This window comes from Chaetura pelagica, unplaced genomic scaffold, assembly GCF_000747805.2.
Source record: "Chaetura pelagica isolate M959 unplaced genomic scaffold, ChaPel_1.0 scaffold88, whole genome shotgun sequence".
NCBI classification, from domain to species: domain Eukaryota; kingdom Metazoa; phylum Chordata; class Aves; order Apodiformes; family Apodidae; genus Chaetura; species Chaetura pelagica.
The window spans coordinates 1632012-1651158 of record NW_009954313.1 but is presented as its reverse complement, the minus strand read 5'-3'; the positions used below and the strand labels follow the sequence as shown (position 1 = coordinate 1651158).

The 19147-nt window shown below is 40.3% G+C and overlaps 1 protein-coding gene across 1 annotated transcript in view; it reads left to right on the top strand.

Moving 5' to 3' along the window:
- NPNT (nephronectin) overlaps positions 1–12526 on the top strand; it is a 50651-nt gene extending 38125 nt beyond the window's left edge. Inside the window, 4 exon segments of the mRNA XM_010004113.1 lie at positions 6121–6216; positions 6566–6664; positions 10040–10296; positions 12377–12526. Of these exon segments, the coding sequence (XP_010002415.1) occupies positions 6121–6216; positions 6566–6664; positions 10040–10296; positions 12377–12472 (548 nt within the window). The 3' untranslated portion in view covers positions 12473–12526.
- Positions 12527–19147: the final 6621 nt, after the last annotated feature.

The window sequence follows — 19147 nt, the reverse complement described above, 5'->3', positions numbered from 1 at the left end:
AAGTTTGCCCAGTAGTTCCTTCTTTAACCATGCAGGTCTCCTAGCACCCTTACTAGATTTCCTAACCATTGGGACACTCTGATCCTGTGCTTGCAAGAAGTGGTCCTTGAATGTTGACCAGCTATCTTGAGCTCCTTTATTTTCTAGCACCCTGTCCCATGGGATTTCCCTTAATAGATGATTGAGGAGACCAAAGTTTGCCCTGTGGAAGTCCAGGGTTCTGGTCCTGCTGGGTATTTTGTTCCTTCCACACAGGATCCTGAACTCCACCATCTCATGATCACTGCAGCCAAGGCTGCCATTGACCACCACTGCTTCAACAAGGCCCTCCTTGCTGGTTAGTACAAGATCCAGCAGCGCTCCTCTTCTAGTCGGCTTGTCCACCATTTGCATTAAGAAGTTATCATCAATGCACTGGAGGAACCTCCTAGACTGTGAAAGGCTGGCTGTGTGAGTCTTCCAGCAGATATCAGGGTAGTTGAAATCTCCCATGAGGACCAGGGACTGTAGTTGTGAGGCTGCTTTCAGTTGCCTGTAGAAAGCCTCATCAACCTCCTCACCTTGATCAGGAGGTCTGTAGTAGACGCCCACAACTGTGTCACCCGCACCTGCTTGCCCCTTAATTCTTACCCACAGACTTTCAAATGTGTCACAGAGGGCTGTTGTATCCCATAGAGTCACTGCAGGTGGTGTTTTGGCACAAAAGGATGGGCAAAACCCAGCACAGAGAGCACTGTAGTCAGCAGATGCTGGCAATGCTGATCTTTCAGCCTTTAGCACCTGCTGAAGACCTCAATGTTTAAAGTTGTGGTTTTAAAATAGGTTATCTTGCAATGCATGGAGTTCTTCTTTCCTTTTCTCCCCACCCCCCAAGCTCTGAAGCTTTAGCTAGGCTGTGAGGAAGCAGCATGCCAGTGATTGGGGCTTTGCTTGGCCCTCTGAATAGGTGGTACTTCTGTTAGGCAACCCAGGGCTGTACACTGATAGAGTGTCCCACTGCTCTGCACCAAATCCTGTAAACATACTAGTGGTCTAGGATTGGTCCACATTAGGAGAGGAAATATGCCTATGCAAGTGGACTTGTTTTCTGCTAGCATCTATCAAATTTTTCATGATTTAACCTTTTCCTGAGCTTACCTTTGGTGACTCATTGCTCCCTGTTTTCTCCCTTTGTGCTGCCCCACACGCTGGGTAAACTTGGCCTCAGCTTTCACTTCAGAGCACTCTTGAATGTGCTGCTCAGCTTGAAATGGGCTGAGGACCAGTGGAATTGGTCTGTTTAGTGGTGACAAAGAGCACAAATTATAATAATGCTGATAATGTTATTTAAGTGTCTGTGCAGTTTTTGAAAGGTATTGGGTTGTTGCATTTCTTTAGATGCTTTATCCCTTTTCTAAAGATGCCTGCAGTGACTTTGGGGAGCTGCTTTTTCAGAGAACAAAAAATATCAGGATTTTTAAAAATGGAATTCCTACACTTGGCCTTTGAACCACTTAGTCAGATGCAGACAGTGGAATCTGGCACCAAGGATAATCTTCTCCTGATATGGATATGGGGGGAATGGTGATGAGGGAGGAATGCAGTGATGGCTTAATATTTAACTATTTCAGGACTAATACAAACTGCAGTGAAGTACAGATGAATCTTTTCTGGTTATTTAGATGGATAATGTCTCTAAGAAATAGAACGTACTTCTCAAGAAGGCTATAAATTTCTGCTACCATTGGGAACTGGGTGATAAGCATTAGAAGCATAAGCTTAAAGGCAAAGCATAACACTAGATATTGGCAAAGCAAGAACAAAACCCTTATCTGTATTAAAAGATAGTTCAGCAATTTTCCTTCTTAGCCCTTAGTCAAGCTGCAAAGATTGGAATTAGGAGATTCTTATAACAGATACTAAAAAAAAAAAAAAAGATTGGGTTAAAACTTGATTCTTTCTGCTCCCCCTTTCAAAGACTTAGTGAAAAGTCCTTAGTGCAGTAGATGCTGTTATGTGTTCCTTGAAGCTGTTGAAAATAGGGAAATGCTGAAAGCAAAGAATGTGGGATTTTTTTAATTCCTTGATATCATTAGAGTGGCATCATTTTACAATAGCATTTAATTTGTCTTCACTCTTCTGGAACCTATTAAAATTAATTTTTTTCTCTTAATATTTAAGCATTTGAGATAGGCACTTTGTTTCTCTTTGTACTCTGGAGCTAAATCATAAGATCAAGGAATCTTACAAATCGCTCTCTCCATCAGTCTTCCAGCTAGCTTTATTCCCAGGTCTGACATGGAACTTCTGTAGACTATTTCAGCTGTGTTTCTCTGAAACTCAGTTAGCATTCTGCACCTCCTGAAGAGCTGCTCATAGAAAAGCAGGCAGGTTACTTTGCAGAAAATCTCCTCGAATGATACGTAAGATGATATTTGATTTAAGTCAGGATTCATGAGTCTTGTAATTGCCTGAGAAATGCAAGGTTGGACTTCAGAGTGGTCGCACACTAGCACCACCTCTCCCCTCTTACACAAATAGTGCTATAGAGGATGTGACAGTCATTGAAAACCCTTCCTGAAATAATTCTCAATGCAGAATTTGAGTCTGCAGTTTTAAGCAACATATCCTGGACACTGCAGATAAAAGGGTGAAGTGTACCTCTCTGTTGCCCCTGCTATTTAGCTTGGAATATATGTCTTCCCTGGAGGGAAATGGGATGTATTCTCATTTACTAAGCCTCACTTACCTCTGGACTACTCTTCCTTTTACCTCTTTTCTACTAGTTCTGTGTGAGATCTCATCACTTGTGGGTTTGTTTTGTTTTGTTTTGTTTTTTAAGTGGAATTTAGCAATTTTAAATCATAACTATCAGTCAAAAATATTTGTAATTTTTTGTTGTTTTTTAACAAATGGGAAATTTGGTCATGATTTTTGTGTGGAATGGAATTGCATAAGAATGCAGTGTTTGTTTTAAGGCAGAACACTGCATTATTAATAGTAATAACAATTACTAATAGCACAAAGCTGTACTCCATGTTTTGTTTTGGGTTTGTAATGCCAAAACAGTGATTATTCTGGAATTACAAATAACCTGACATATATACACACTCTGTCTTATACTCTCAATCTCAGCAATTAGCAAGGAAAAAAAAGTCCTGCTGTTTCCCCAAAGGATTAGAAAGCTGAAAAGAAATCAGTCTTATACAGTAATTAAATGTTGCCCCCAAATTCGTGTGTCTAGGAAGAACTTAGCTCATGAACTTCAAGAATATGGTAGTGTTGATGTGTTGGGTCACTCCGAGCTTATAAAGTTCTGCAAGAAAAAGAAGCCAAGTTTATATTTAACAAACTTTATCAAACCTTGGAAGTGAAGAGCACACTGATATGCTTTATAAAGTACACAGAAAGGGCTTGGAAAGCTTGCAGAAAGTAATTGTGCCAAGTACTTTCTCCCACGATCGCTACTCATAGGGAACAGAAGTGTCCACATGGATCGTATTTAGAGCCCTGCATCCCTTCTGGTAACTTGTTTTGTATCGAGTGCACATTCCTCTAATTAGGTCTGAGCACTCAAGTGACTGGCTTAAAGCTCTGCAACACATTGTTCTAGAAGTTCCTAACAACACTGTTGGGAGAGGATTTTAGAGAAGTTTTGAAGAAATATAATTTTTTATAAATATAGCTTTATTATAGGCAAATATCTCACCTTTAGTTTGGAGAATGCTTGCATGTGCACATAGATGTAACACAGATTGTTATAGAGTGCATTAGAAATGATATTTTAGGAAGAAGACTGAAGTAGTCTGGAAAAGAAATTCTGTGTATTTCCTGTGGTGTTTTCCATAAACAAGAGCTATAGGGAACTGGGAAATGGGATCCACAGGGCAAGCACATACCTTGTGATTATAACCCCTGAGTACCCTACAAATCTTAGAGCACTGCAGTGGGTTTCCTCTGTGCTCTCTACCACATGTCCATTCCCGTAACCACCTGTGAGTGACTCTGAGGTCTGAATCTTTGGTCCATAAGAAAAACTTAAGGTGCAGGGGAAGAACAGGAAGATATTGAGGTGCAGGGAGTTAAGTTCACAATAGACCTAGATGAGAAGAGGTTGTGGGCATGTGGTAGCTGGAGCTGCTCCAGCAGGTACTGCTCCTGGTTGTCCATGGCTGCTGTGCAGTTAGAGCAGTGTAAGAGCGTGTATGCTGTGCAGTGTCAGAACAGGTTCTATCATCATGAACACCTCTGTGCAGGGATGATGTACAACCTACTTCTTCAACTGTCTCACCTCTGTATTACGTAGTGCTCTTAGGAAAGACAGGTTCCTCCTGTCTTAGGGGGTAATGATGATTGTAGAGCATTTCTGTTTCAATTCTTTGCTGTCCAAGGTAAATGGATTTATTTTCTTTATAGAAATATTTTCTTTATATAAATATAGTATTTATGCATAAATGTACTGCAGGTTGGTTATTGCCCTAGGGGGTGTGGACTTTGCACACTTGTAAGGTTTCTTTTGTATTAAATCTCAAAATTCTAATGTGACCAGACTAAATAAAGCAGCAAAAACATTATTATAAACAACGTATCCTTTAAAAATTAACAGGCCTTTGCTACCCAAGCCAATCTAAAGTTCTTGAGGCTGTTTTCTAGACTGCAAATAGACATTATAAAAAAATCTACAAAGGAATAAAAAAAGAAAAAAGCAAGATGTAATTATTCAAAAAATTACTGTAATATTAAGGAGTTAATCAGTTTCCTACATATGTTGAGCTTTTTATTTATTTATTTTCATTATACAAAATTTCCATCCAAGCTCTGCAGCCTGCAGTATTACTTTTAAAATGCATTAGCATTTGGTCAACCTTTTAATGGGCCACTTATTTTGTCCCATTTCCAAAAAAGCAGGAAGTTGCGTCATTTTTTATCTTCCTCTGTCTTCTGGCATTAGAGGAGCTCTTGCAACAGTGCTATTTACATGTTGTCCTAGTGCAGAAGTTCCTTTTTACCTTCAATTTCTTGAAAGCAAGTCCTTTATTTCAATATAGAATTGTAAATCATGGCAATTCTTCTTGTTCTCACTTGCCTAAGAGGCTCATAGAGACAATAAGATACTTATTTTAGCACTGCAAATGGAAAATCTGTCAAGTTTTAATAGATAGGGCCCTTACAAATACCGTAGGTGTCAGAGGTGTGTATGACATCTGAGGACATCTGAAAAACATTACTAATTAAGTGCTAGACCTGCCTCTGAAAGAGGAATTTCCAAGACAGCTCTGTCCACTGCAATCTGTTTCTCTCTAATTGGCAGCTGTCCCTCAGGCATGACATTGGTGTGTTATTTCTGGAGACTGATACAGATTGGCACTGTAGAAAGACTTGTGGAAGTTGTTGTAGCCACCTGACTTTGGCAGCCATTGTTGGCACAAAGACCTCTTAAATTTCAGGCTGGCCTGGGTGCTGAATGTCTAATAACCTCTGGGCCTGTTGATTGCTGAGAGCACTCTGAGAACAGCAGCTGAAGAACAGGCTTGGAAAGCAAAGAGTGTAATTACAGTTGGATTACTGCTTCCACTACAGCTTCTCCTTCTCAGCTCTCAGTACAATCCTGCTAATTGTTTAGGGAGCTCTAATCCTTTGCAGATAGCTGGATGTACCTTCAGCTGGGTTTTGAAGGTTAGTTTTGTGTGGGGTCTCTTCCAAGTACTGCTGCCTCCTGTTGAGATTCTCCTGTAAACATCTGTAGAAGGTGAGTGGATTGGAAATCTGAGCTAATGACTTAATGTGGCTTTATTTTTATTAAGAAACCACTATCTTTAAAAGTGCATTTGGAGGAGAATAGCATGCCTGAAGGTTAAAGCTGCTGCTTTATTATTTTTTTTTCCTACTGGTTAAAGAGGAGCTTTCATCTCAAGAGCCTTCAGCAGATTTGGAATCATCTTTTACAGTGCTCCAATAAATGTTACAACATAAATCATAAATCACATAAGTGTAACGTTTATGAATCTTCATGTCAAATATAATTAAATATATTACACTCTCCAAGAAAAGCATGATGCCCAGAGCTGCTCTGCTGTCTTTATTACAGATGAGGAAGTAGATCACTGACTACCTTTATCTCATTCATTTCTTTTCTCGCAGTTCCACGCCAGCCTGGAGTAAGCAATAATCTATTTGAAATACTTGAAATTGAACGAGGAATTACTGCTGATGAATTTGAAGCAAATGATGACCCAGGTAAAGATCACCTCTCCTGCTCAGGGTTTAGGATTTTTGGGGGTTTCTTAGGATTTTATACATTTTTACAGGACTCCTACATCTTACGTCCGTTTAAACTAGGCTTTGTAAAAAGAAAAACAAACAAACAAAACACCACCTAAATGAACCTTGATAGTTTTAGTTCCAAATAGATTTAGCACAAAAATAGGGTGACTTGTTAATAGTAACACTAGAAACTTTCTATTGTTTTAGTATTTTTGTAGATTATTTTTCTAGTGTTCCCTCTGCTGCATTTAATTAAATTGCTGTAATTCCCCAACCAAACAAGCCAAATAATTTTTTTTTTTACCTGCTCTGTTCTGCCTAGGAGTGCTGGTACACAGCTGTAATTTTGACAGTGGATTGTGTGGATGGATCAAGGACAAAGATGATGACTTGCACTGGGAGCCATTCAGAGATGCATCAGGTGAGATACCTGTGTATAATCATGTCTTGTAGTTCAAGAACCACCCAGGCTTGAGGTTGATGATAGATCTTATGTTATGGTGAATCTACAGAGTTGTTGTTCTTTTAGTTCCAGAATGTATTTTACACCCACACCTCTCTGTGTACAGAAATCAAACCTGAGGATCCCCAACATAAAAAAGCAACTGAGAATTTGCAATTCTATCATAACTGGTATCTTTACAATAGGAATGTCCCTGAAGAAGCAGTAAAGTAAAGACAGATAATCTTGTGAGTCAGAAAGAACAAAAATGTGGAGCAGAGAACAATTTCTATTTATGGTGAAACAAAGCTTCTGTTTCAAACCACCACACAAACACAGTTATTTCTATATCACTAACAAAATTTTAGAAAGTGCTGGAAATAGTCTTTGTTCTGCTGCCAAATATAATTTCTAGTTTAACATTTCAGTTTGATTTATTTTATTGAATTCCACTCTAAGTTACAGCAACCTGTAAATAGGAAAACTGTTAAGTAACTGGAAGGAAGATGAGTTAGATGCTCAAATGCAGAGACTTCTGAAAATAGGTATGTTTGGGGTGGCAACTGGTGACCTTGCAATGGCAGGAGAGTGTGCACTGGCCACCTGCAAGACAGGAGAAGCCTGGCATTTGTGCTGGTGGTCAGCCAGAGTGGTGACCCCCGCACTGGCACACCTCTCCTGGTGCTGGGAGCCTGCTGCATTTTGTCCCCTGTTGAATTCCCCACAGGCAGGGAGAGGCTGGCTGTCCCTGCCTGCACACCCTGCCCCCAGCAGCGCCTGCCCCACCACGCTGGGGATTAGACACACAGCTCTGGCCCCGTAATGAGGGGATGACTTCACACCAAGAAGAGCAGCCTTTGAAGCACACAATGATGTGAGGGGGTGGCAGGCGCTGGAAGGAAGCAGTCTCAGGAGGTAAAGTGTTAGAGGTTAAGATGAGGGAGGGTGAGGGCACCAAGACCCATTTTCCTTGTGCATCTCCTCATCACAGGTGTCTGTCCTGACACTGCCAGTGATGAGACAGTCCTAGGCCACCACAGCGGGTGACCTGGCACCTTTTCAGGCTCTGTAGCTGGCTTAGTGGAAGTGCTATCTTCACTTACTGGGCAGCCCCCTCCCCACTCACAGGCACACTCCAGTCTTGTGTGTGCTCCTTGTGACGCTTGGAATGCTCGGAGAGCAGAGCTCCATCCTTCTGCAGGGGAGAGAACAGGTAGCTGTGTCCTGCTTGCAGACTGGCAATTGGAAAATGATCACACAATGTAAACACCTTTTTGAAACATGGATTTAAAAAAACACTGTTTCTGAGAAATGATGTCACTCAAAGCTTATTTATTATCTGTACTCAAATATTGTTAAAACATATTACATTTCAGAATGATATTTTTTAACTGGCTTTTTTTTTAACCTTTTTTTTCCTCCTATGTTACTTTCCAGTCAGGGACGATATCTCTGCTGTTTTTTCCTGTGTATGTTCTGCTGCTGTTGACATAACCTGTTAAAACTAGTCCCTTGAAGTCACCCACCCACTCCCTGCTGTCTGGAATACCTTGTTACAAGGATTTATTTTCACAGCTTGTTCTGAGTGTTTGCTTTCACCTTTCAAGTTTGCTGTTTATTGGTTTATCAGCATCTGCATTTTGAAAGGAGCCATGCTGAAGCCTTATAAGCTTATCTTACCTGCAGAAAATGCTGATTTAAGGGGACCTTTTCCTGCAGGGGCTTGCCTGCAGATACGCTGGCTTTGTGCTTACCTAAATCTGTTTCCTATTGATTGGATTCAGTTACTGTAACTATCTGAAACAGATGCAGTTAATGAGTCAAGTCAGTACTTTTATAGTGATATAAATGTATCTATGACAAACAGGTGCAGTTATTTAAACTCTATTATGCTAATTTTAGCCTTTGGTGACCTTAATGCAAAACCAATGCATTAAACAACCCCCTCAAAACCAAAACAAAACAAAAGCCCTAAACCCAAAAGACTGTAACAGGTCCTGGGACAAATGGATCCCTCTTCATGCCCAAATGTAGATCTGGAGCCCCACACAGCAGCATAGGCCTTTGTTAAATGTTAGACCAAAAAACTTTAAAGCCTATGTAGAAGTAGTTAATTGGAGGCAAGGTTGGCTTTCTTTTTATGAGTGTGACAGGCCCTAATACATTGCCATTAAATGTCACAGCTTTTCAGGGAAATCACTGTGGCTTTCAAAAAATAAAGCTCTGAGTAATAGCAGGGCAACAATTTCCATGAAAAATATTATTCTATTTTATAGTTAAGATTGTGTATCTCAACAATATTACATTAAACAATTTTTTAAATAAAAAAATCTGATAAAGATTCTTTGGTTCAGGGTAAGATAAGAGGATTTTTTTTTTTTTTAAAGTGAACCTTCCTCCTTTTGGTCATTGCAACTTTTAAAGTTATCATCTACTTTGCCAAAGTTTTAATGAAAACTACAAAGAGAGAACACAGGTTAGGGTTTTCTCCAGTATGTGAAATCTCATTTTATAGTAGTTTTGAGTGCCTGTGTAAAAGGGCATGTGGGATTATGGAAGTATATGCCTGTTTGTGGTTTTTTTTGGCTCAATGGATGCTGCTTTACCCAAGATTCTCTGTTTTGTGTTCTAGGTGTTTTTTTTATGAAGGTACCTTTACTTCATACATGATCAGAGATAACAGTAGGGTTTTGAATTAAGTATGTATGTTTACAAAAATCTTAATACTGCTAGAGAAGACTTCAGGGAGTGTATCAAATTAACAGCCATTTGGAAATAATTGCTGTTTCTAGATTTCTGTGTTCTAATCCAGATTGAGAGTTTAAATTATTGTTAAATAAGAAGGCTATCCATCTTTGTGAATGGATATACTTTGAGCCTTAACTTGTTCACACAGTTCCCAAACAAAAGGGAAGGGACAGAACTATAGCTCAGTTACATGCTAACATTTATGCTGGCCTTCTCATTCATCTATCTAGTAGCAAACACCTGCAGTTTACAAGGTGCATAAACATATAGAGTAGCTTTATGTCACTGTGGATTTAAAATCAGAAATGAAGGAATAAATGAAATTTCATTTTCAAAAGAGGCATTATTTGCTTTGTAAAAAAGAAATTAGATTGGCAAGACCTAACCAGGTACCAATGTAACCAGCAGTTCAGCACTGTAAACCATACCCTGCAGGAGGCAGATGCATCAGTTCTAACTGACATTCCAGCCACTACATGCCTTGTTTAAGACTCAGTGGGCCATGTGGTTCATTTAATGTTTTAATGACTCTGTGCATTTGGTCCCTGTAATATAGTAGATTTTTAAAAAAAAAAACCCACACCTTAACTGCTTTTTCTCTTGTAGGGGGACAGTATCTTACCATGTCTGACCCCAAGGGCAAAGAAGGAAGAGCAGCACATCTTATCCTGCCCTTGGGTCACACGGCTCAGGCTGGTGACCTGTGCCTGTCATTCAGGCACAAGGTGCCAGGGCTGCATTCCGGTGCCCTGCATGTCTTTGTAAGGAAGAACGGTGCTCATGGGCCAGCTGTGTGGGGAAGAACTGGTGGCCATGGCTGGAGGCAGACACACATAACACTGCGAGGACCCGGCATCAGGAGCGTAAGTGCTGACCCATGTATGTCCTGCCTTCTGGCTTTTGTGCATGAGATGATGGAGACACTTTGATGGTGCAGCACTGGAATGTTTGTCTTCCAGGTCCAGTTTCAGCCTGTGTTTTCCCTTCTGTTTCACTCCCTGCCAATGAAATAACATTAAGGACAAGAGAGTCATTGTACATGTTTGTCAAAAAACCCACCTACAGCAGTAGACATGTAAGAAATGGCAAAATAGCCTGTACTGAGCTACCTCTTGGAGCTGATTTTCAGGGAATCCCCATGTAGGAAAGAGCAGTCTAGGGAACAATAGCACACTGTCCATGGATTTCCAAAAACCTGTATCAAGATTCCTCATCAACAATTCTCTAAATAATACAGAGTGCCATAAATTAGGAAGAAGCAGCCCCTGTGGATTAATCAGCCCTTGGCAAAACTGGGGCAAAGGTCTTGAAAATAACCCATTTTTGATAATGCAGGGAGGTTAGATGTGCAGCCTTACATGGTTTTATGCTCTTCAAGCATCCCTACAGCTGATCCAGACAAGGAGGTAAATGATGACCTAACTATGTCAATAACTCCAAATGGTTTAGCACAATCAAAAGAAGCCATCAGAAGTGCCATGGAGATTGTTTTAATACCTAGAAGTCTTGGGAACATTGGGTGATAAATTGATATATCAAAAGCTCAGCATTTTTCTTCACCCTCTGTTTAGCTTTGAAGGCAGTTTCTGCTTCAGATCTGAAGAAAAGGCCTGTTTATTTTTTGAAAACTTTACCTCAGCCAAAACAACACAGACACCTGACCTTCTGTTAGCTGTAAATGAGTATCAGACTGGGAACAAGTTTATAGCAGGTGAACAATCTGTTTGCCCCATTCTTATCCCCTTTCCAGGAAGTTTAGCACTTCTCACAACCCTCTGTTGCACATTATAGAGCAGTTCATTAAGTGTGCATCACTAACATATGAATATGAATGGAGACCAGAATCCTTCATTACATTCTCTTAATTAATTAGGTTCATGTTAATGATTTCTAAAGCACACCTAAAATCACTAATTTCTAAAAAAAAAATTATAATTTATTCACCACAGAGTTGAATACAAATAAAATCTAAAATACTTTATTTTTAAAAGTAAAATTCAGTATATTCAGGGTTTCTTTGACCTCCTCCACTCTTCCCCCTTATTCAAAAGTGTGCTTCCAGCAAGCATCCCAATTATTTTTAACTGCACAGCTGAATCTCTGATCTATGAATCTGTATTAACTCTTTCCAGGTCAGTGATAACAGCAGACACTTAAAAAGTTTTGCTGTTGGCTTTGAATAATTTTTTTAGCCACAGTCTGTGGCTGTATTTAACTGTAATTAAGAGTTCAGGCTTCTGAATCTACAGGAGTAGCACAGGTGAACAATACTCATTTATGGGCAATGTTTCTTAAAGTCAGCTGGCCATTCTATATATCATGTCAGATGAATGCTCCAGTCTTCATAGTCAAGCTTTATATTTGATTAATTTCTCCTACTCAGGCTAAGTCTGGACTGCTAATGGTCTGCTGAAACCCATGCCCAAAGTTCAGCTGCCATTTTGCAAGGAACCAGAGCTTCTGTAGATCACTATGAGCCTGCAGGAGCCAGAATTTGTTAAGTAAGAGATGGATGTTTCTAGTTCCTATAACTAAGGGTGCAGGTGCTTTAGCAATGGAAAGTGCCTCTACTAGACAGAAGTTTTCAGAATGCAGAGGATTTTCTGTTTGCCATAAGGGACAACGAAAGCAGTGCAGAGGTGATATGTTGAAAGTGCCCAAGATTCTCTTATGTGGAAGTCCACCTCACTCACCTCAGCAGATGGTACAGCCAGAGTAACCATGTCCTGAGCTGCTGCTGGCTCTTCACAGAGATCCTGCCAAAGTGAAGAAGGGAGAGGATCAGAAGTAGAAAAATCAGCCACTATCCTGAGTAAAATAAATAGTTGTGATTGCCTGAGCTTTCTCATGCTTTTGCTTTCTTACTGTTGAGATCTCTCTCAACCAAAACCTCTTTTATTTTACTTTATTTTTGCACTCAAATAATTCTAGTTATCTTCTCAGGTTGTTTTCAAAGGAGAGAAAGGGAAAGGAAGAACTGGTGATATTGGACTAGATGATGTGATCTTGAGGAGAGGACGCTGCTCTGAAGAGCATTAGCAAAGACAATGGACCAGCACAGTCATCTCCTCTAGCCCTTCTCATGCTACTTCTACCAAGCCTTGAAACAGAACTGCACAAAATAGAATAAAAAGTTGGAGAGTGACTTCTTAGTGGTCTGCTAAGTGCAATCTCACTGAAACTTCGCTTAAAATCATGGAGAGCACCTCTCAGGATTCAGGAACTCCAATCACAGGCTGGTTGTTTCTATTAATCCTTACCCCTAAATCATGTTTTGTATGTAATAACTTTTTCCCCTGATCAGCCTGATGACTGCTCACACAAAGAGCACTTGTGATAAAGGGAGAATTAATTACAAATGGTGGCAAAGCAAAGCTCCAGCTCAGAAAGTTTTAGTGTTAACTGGTGCTTGTGATCTTCCCATAGTGATACTCTCTTGCTGATTAGATTTGATAGACAGTGGGATTGGTCTAGATTCAGAGTCACCTCAGATTAGCAGAAGCCTGGACCTGACCTGTGGCTTTACTGCCACTGACCTTTCAAGAAGGGTTTGCTTCATATCAAATAGCATTTATTTTGCTGTTGCATCTGTATTAACAAAGAGCAGTAATGTAGAGTAGGCATTGCATCCTGTAATATTGCTACTGCTGCATTTTGTGTATATGTGTATGGTTAGTAACATATTTATGTTTGAATATTTACAGACTGTAGTTGTGAGGCAATTGGCAGTGGTGCTTTCTTATTGTACAAGATAGGGGTCTAGCATATTCTTTGATCCCACTGGTCATGCCAATAGATGTTTTACCAAAGTCAGTTAATGGTGCTCATTGAAAAATGCTGGTGCAGTTTTTCATGTTGTAATATGTTGAAGGCAAAGACCAAACCCTTTCCTGATGTAAACTGGCATCTGTTAATGATGTACAAGTTTGCATTTAGCTCAGGAGCAAGCCCTAAAGGGCTCTCAATACTGCAAGAAACTCCTGGTTCAGCTGAAGACTGAGCAACCTGGAGAAGAGAACTTGCATCTTGAAAGATTGAACCCGTTGACATCCCCAGGAATGTTCCCTTCCCATGGGTGGTACAAGCCTACACAAGCAAAAATGAACAATTCAGACCACGAAATGCCTTGAGTGATCTTTGTCAAATGTCCATATTCCATCCAACCATTCTGTATATAATAAACATTTTATTCTTTAGAAATAGAAAAAACATTAGCACCAGCTGGAACTAAGTATTTATCAGAACTTTGGACTGTTTAGTTACGTATCATGCATGAGGTGTGCAGTTTCCCAGGGAATTCTTCTGTTTTTAAATGAGGAACATTTAAAAAATGAGAGGATCATCACTGCTGCTACCATCATTAGAAAAAATTCATGTTAAGTCTTGCACAAAGTCCAAAGAGCCAAAATTGCAAGACCATTAGAGGTAATATTCCAAATGTCCATTTCTGACAAAGCACTGTTTTGAAAACATTTTGCAGTTTGCCCTCTAGGACAAAGCACTGTATATAGAGCAGTTCATTTGACCAAACAGACAGTCTCATGTGAAACTATATCAACAAACATTTTAAAAAGGAAAAAAACAATGCATTTGTAAACATTTTTAAACTATTTTGCTTCAAATACAATCATGATCTTTTTCTCTTACATTACTTTGTAAAATGTCAGAAATATTTGTGAATAGTTGAAATACCTTGTCCTCATTTTAAACTAACTGGAAATCTGGTGTTCATTTCTGGATCAAAAGTCTCATTTTTACTGCAGTAAAATGAACCAAAAGAAGATAATTCAACCAAAGTGAAGTAGCTCTTGTTACCAGATTTAAAACTGCAATTAACTGTAATATGACAAGAGCATTTTAAGTATTATTCAAAAGGAAGAATGACAATTTTCAACCTAGCCCTTTCAAGAACAGTTTCACAGGTAATTTAAGAGCTTCTACAATATAAAATGTCCATGTTACAACAAGCAGCAGCAACTGCTGTTGTTCCACTCACTACTGAACATGGACAAACTGTTACATTCTTTGGCATCTAACAAGATGCTTTGGTCTGGTTCATCTACAGTGGATGAAGAGGGTCTTTACCACATACACATTTTTCTGAGGCTGAGACTTCCTCATTAAAATAGAAATCTATCTCCTAGCTGTGCAAGACTAAAAGAGTCATTTGCCCCCTCACAAACGGTCCTCAGAAGCCTGAATGTGACTGAGTTCAGAAGATAAGCAGAATTAATTAATTGAGGTGACAGGAGGAGGATTTGGGGTGTCTGTGTTTTATGAATGCATTTCGCGTTGCACTCAAACACATAGAGCTTTGTTAACAAGTGATGTCTCAGCTGACAGTGGGCTCTGGCAAGGTCTTTGCAAGACTGGCCCTGAAGGAGCTGCCATGACTGCAAGTCACTCACCTCTGCAGCTGGTTGTGCTGTGATGTCCCATCTGTCACCTCCTCTCTGTGTTTCTGAAGAGATGAGGTTAGTCCACAGTTCTGTCGTGATGATCTTTCTCCAGCTCTTGCAGGAAGCTCTGTGCAGCCACATGCCTCAGCCATGAGGGAGCTGGTACTGCCATGTTCATGTGAGCCTCAGGAAGGAGAGGAGATCCAGACGGCCTTAGGTCTTCCTGTGAAGTTGGTTTTATAACTGCCCTTCCTGCTTAGGGTTTAAGAAATAAGTAACTGTCAAAAGAAATACTACTTTGCACTACATTAACATGAAAACTTCTATCAAATGTCCTTTATAGCTTCTTGCCAGCTTACCATTTATTTTTTTTTTAAAAGGAAAAGTTAAACTTTTTCCCCAAAAAAAGATGGAAAATAAATATTATTCATAAATTATGGTACCATGACTAGTGGCAGTGTACAGCTACTGAGTGTGTTAACATCAAATGAGTACAATGGAGGAGAAAAATACTAGATTTTGTTTCCAGGTTCCATTCTATAAAGTCACCTCACCTCTCATCAGAGCTGTGTCATTAAGTCACCAGTGAGTGCTTTCAATAAACCCCATTTGTTCCGGGGAAAAGCTTCCCTAGCTTTCCTTCCATAAATTACCCTGTACTTGGAGGTCAAAACATTGATTTTAATCTGGCTGGACATTACAATAACCAGCCTAATAAGAATCAGTTTAGTCAGGAGAAGACAACCCTGAGCAGAATAATGCTTGTGAAAGCAGTCTCCATCATCCTGTTCTGTCCTTATGGAGAAAAGACACAACAGTAGCACCTGCCTCCAATCCAAGGGCAGGGTCTCTATATAAGGCCCATTACAGTTGGTTCCTCCCTGCAAATGAGGCACAATAATTGTATCAAAGACTGCAAAAATCTTTAGGTCATGCCCTGCATGGCAACAGTCACCTTGAAACCTGTTTGCTCTGCATTTAAAGCTATGCAACAAGATAAACTATACCTGTCTTTAAGACTTCAACTGTCAATGTTGGAAAGATAGAGTTATTAATTGTTGATGGAGGTCTAGTTAAATCCTATGCAATTTTTATTTACGTAAATCTAGATCCCAAACAAGCTATCAAAGTTTGCCTGGTCATTAGAATGCTTTCTTACCTGCTTATCCTGGTGTCCTGTAGTCACACAAGATTTTATGAGTTCAGATCTTTCACACCAATTGAAAAACAACAAACCCCAAGATGATCAATGCACTGGTGTAAAACTCCACCTTTGGAAAGAAATAATAGACATTACAGTGGTCACTACCAGTAGTTGTTTGAAAGAACACAGAAACCTCCTTATGCTTTGAAAATTAATACAGTTAATACAGACCTGAGCTGCAGCAAGTGTGAGCAATTTTCAACAGTTTCAGCACACACAGAGCTCCCAACTGACCTAGCAATAAGTGAGGAAATGCTTTATTTTGGTGAAAGGAAGATGCCACCAGACTGAAGGCTCTTCAGAGGACACAGAGACACCTTTAACAGTACAGACTCAAACACCAATAGAGTTCACCCAACAGCTCTATGTAGATTTTCAGGACTGCAAGTTCAAAATGAATCAAAGCATGTTCTAGCTGCTCTGCTCTTACCACTTCTGCTTGTGCACTTTGTATTATCTATTCCATGCCCAAACCTTGTTCCTTTGCTTTGAAACATATTGTCCTCTCCACAGTGCTCTTGCTGGTTGTTTTGGGCTGAGACAGCCTATTTTTTGAAAAAGAAAAAGTTTTGTTTATTTATCATCTTAAAAACAGCCTGGTTAACATTGCTTAGATCAGGACAGCAAGTTTCTTTTTATAGCAGATAACCCAGTTACCAGATGTGAGTGCTCCCTGGACTGTTCATGTTAGGTTGCCTTTTTTCTCCTAAGAAATTTCTAATTTAACTCCACAGAGTCAGATTGGATATCATGCTTATACATGCTTAATACATATAAAAAGTACTGATCTATCTCTAATCTTCTTAATAACATACCAAACAATGAAGCAAAGTGGACCTGAATTTTCTAGATAAAGACAGAAATTATTCCCTGCTCTATAGAGCAGGCACACCTCATCATTATTTTCTCTCATGTTGCTTCCCAATAGCTGTTAAGAATCAACACATTCTTTATTCTCAGTGATATTTAAGCTCATTCTGTACTCATTCTGTAGTACAGGGGGAAAATTTTTGCCACTTTACTGTTTCCCTGTAATCCACCTATTAAAAGACTCTCCAAGACCCAGGAACAAGGCTGTGTTTCCATCCAACCACTCTGCTAGAGGTATCACAGGCACCACATCTCTCAAGCAAAAGGGCCCCTCTGTACTCTGTGTACCAGGAAACATGATGTATCATTGCATATGCAGGTAACCACCATTTACTTCAACTTGTAAATCCTACTGCTACACACTGTCCTCTTGATGCACAGCAGAGACAGGTCACCTAGCCTAACCTGCAACAGCAGTTAGTTAAAAGCCGCAGCACAATTAGAAGCCTCCATTATCCAGCACTGTTCAAGGGGGGAAGCTCACAAACAAGTTTATTTGCCTGTAGCTTCCAGAAGCCTGGATTTTGGCCTTGGCTCTTTTGCCACTGCCACAGTCAGGTGAGGTACACTGGGGTAGTTTTTGACCCAGCTGTCATTGGCTTCTGTGGCACAAGATCAGAAGATTAGGTTCTTCATTAATGCCATACAAAACAACTTGCTTCTGATTAAAATGAATCCTCAGCTGCTCAGAGAAATGGATCTGACTTTCTTTCCTGAAGGAGCTGCTGAACAGGGCATCTAGAAAGCTGCTGTGCAGAAAGCAGAGAAAGCCAAGAAAACATTCCAAAGGAACTTGGGCAGCCATGAGACATGTAAGCAGATCAGATACTGATGAAATCACCATGCTCCCTGAGCTGTTTATATGTGATTTATCTCAGTTGCTAGTTAATGTTTAACAGGCACTTCCCCTGTGCCTTGCCAAGCAGTTGGCAAATTCACTGCAGAAGAGGCACATGTGCTCTAGTAACAAACATCAAGCATAATTTCAAAGCTGCTGTAGAAAACAGAGTTCTTACTCCAAGTAAGAACTGTTGTTTAAAATTCTGATTCTCCTGTACCTGAAAATGACCAAATTTATTTTTGCCATCTCAAAGAACTGAAATACAGCATTCTTCCCTTCTTCACCATATTCTGCTTTGTGCTAGGGTTGTTTTTTAATTCCTACTTGGGTACATGTCATTCCTATCTCCTATACAGAGTACTCTACAAGGCTCCAAAGTGGATTCTTTAATTAAACAACAGCTACCAACGTTCAAAGTATTTTACAAAGTGAAGATCTTCCAGTCTAGCCTACAGTGACACCAACCTCTCAAAAGCTCTTGTGACAGACCTACCAGCACTTTATAAGCACTATACTTGACATACTCGCACTTTTACTTGCTACTCTGTGCAATTCTGCTGGCTCACTCAGATGTCTCTGTGTGGCATGACAGCAGACAGCCATGGGCACCACAACACCCACATGCCTTGCCACAGTGGGGTTCCTAACTCCTGCCAGGAACCTGTCACCACTGCCCCTGGCTTCAGGTAGGGCTGGATTGAGCCCCTGGTGTGAACATTCAAACCAAGTCTCTACAGATCAAACTGGAGTAAGCCTCATTTGCCTTTGAGCTTTCATGGCTGGGCAGTCCACAAAGAACAACCAGCTGAATTTAGACACCCTGTCAAGCTTGCAATACCCACCCCACAGTGCAAAGGCAACCCCAGCAGCTGGGACCCTGCAGGTACCCTCAACCAGCAGCAGGGCAGTGGGCACTAGCCTTGCTCCTAAGCACAACCAAATCTTCAATGAAGCAGGAAGTGGCTGAAGATTCAGAACTGGAGCATTTCTTTATCTTGTCCATGGTGAGTGTGTGCACAGACTTTAGAGGTGGATGCACTCATTGAGCACAACACGTGGGGGTAGAGCTCACCCACTGCACAGGTTGCTTCCTCTGTGCCTCCTGCCTTTTCTTCCTCCTCCTCCTCCTCACACAGCTCTCAAAGTTTCCCAAATGCACTTTTTCTCTTAACCCTCCAGGTTTGTTCCAGTCCAACATTTTTCTTTCCATCTTTCAGCTCTGTTGCTGCTGTGGTCTTGAGCTTTTGATGAGAAACAGGCTATCAAAGCGTTAATCCTCAGCTGCATACTTTTGAATTTAGGCCCCTCTACCAGAAAGATTCACATGAGGTATAAAGCACTGCACCTGGCAGTGTTTGCCAGATCCTGCCCAAACAATAATAAAGTTTCTTTGCCTCAGG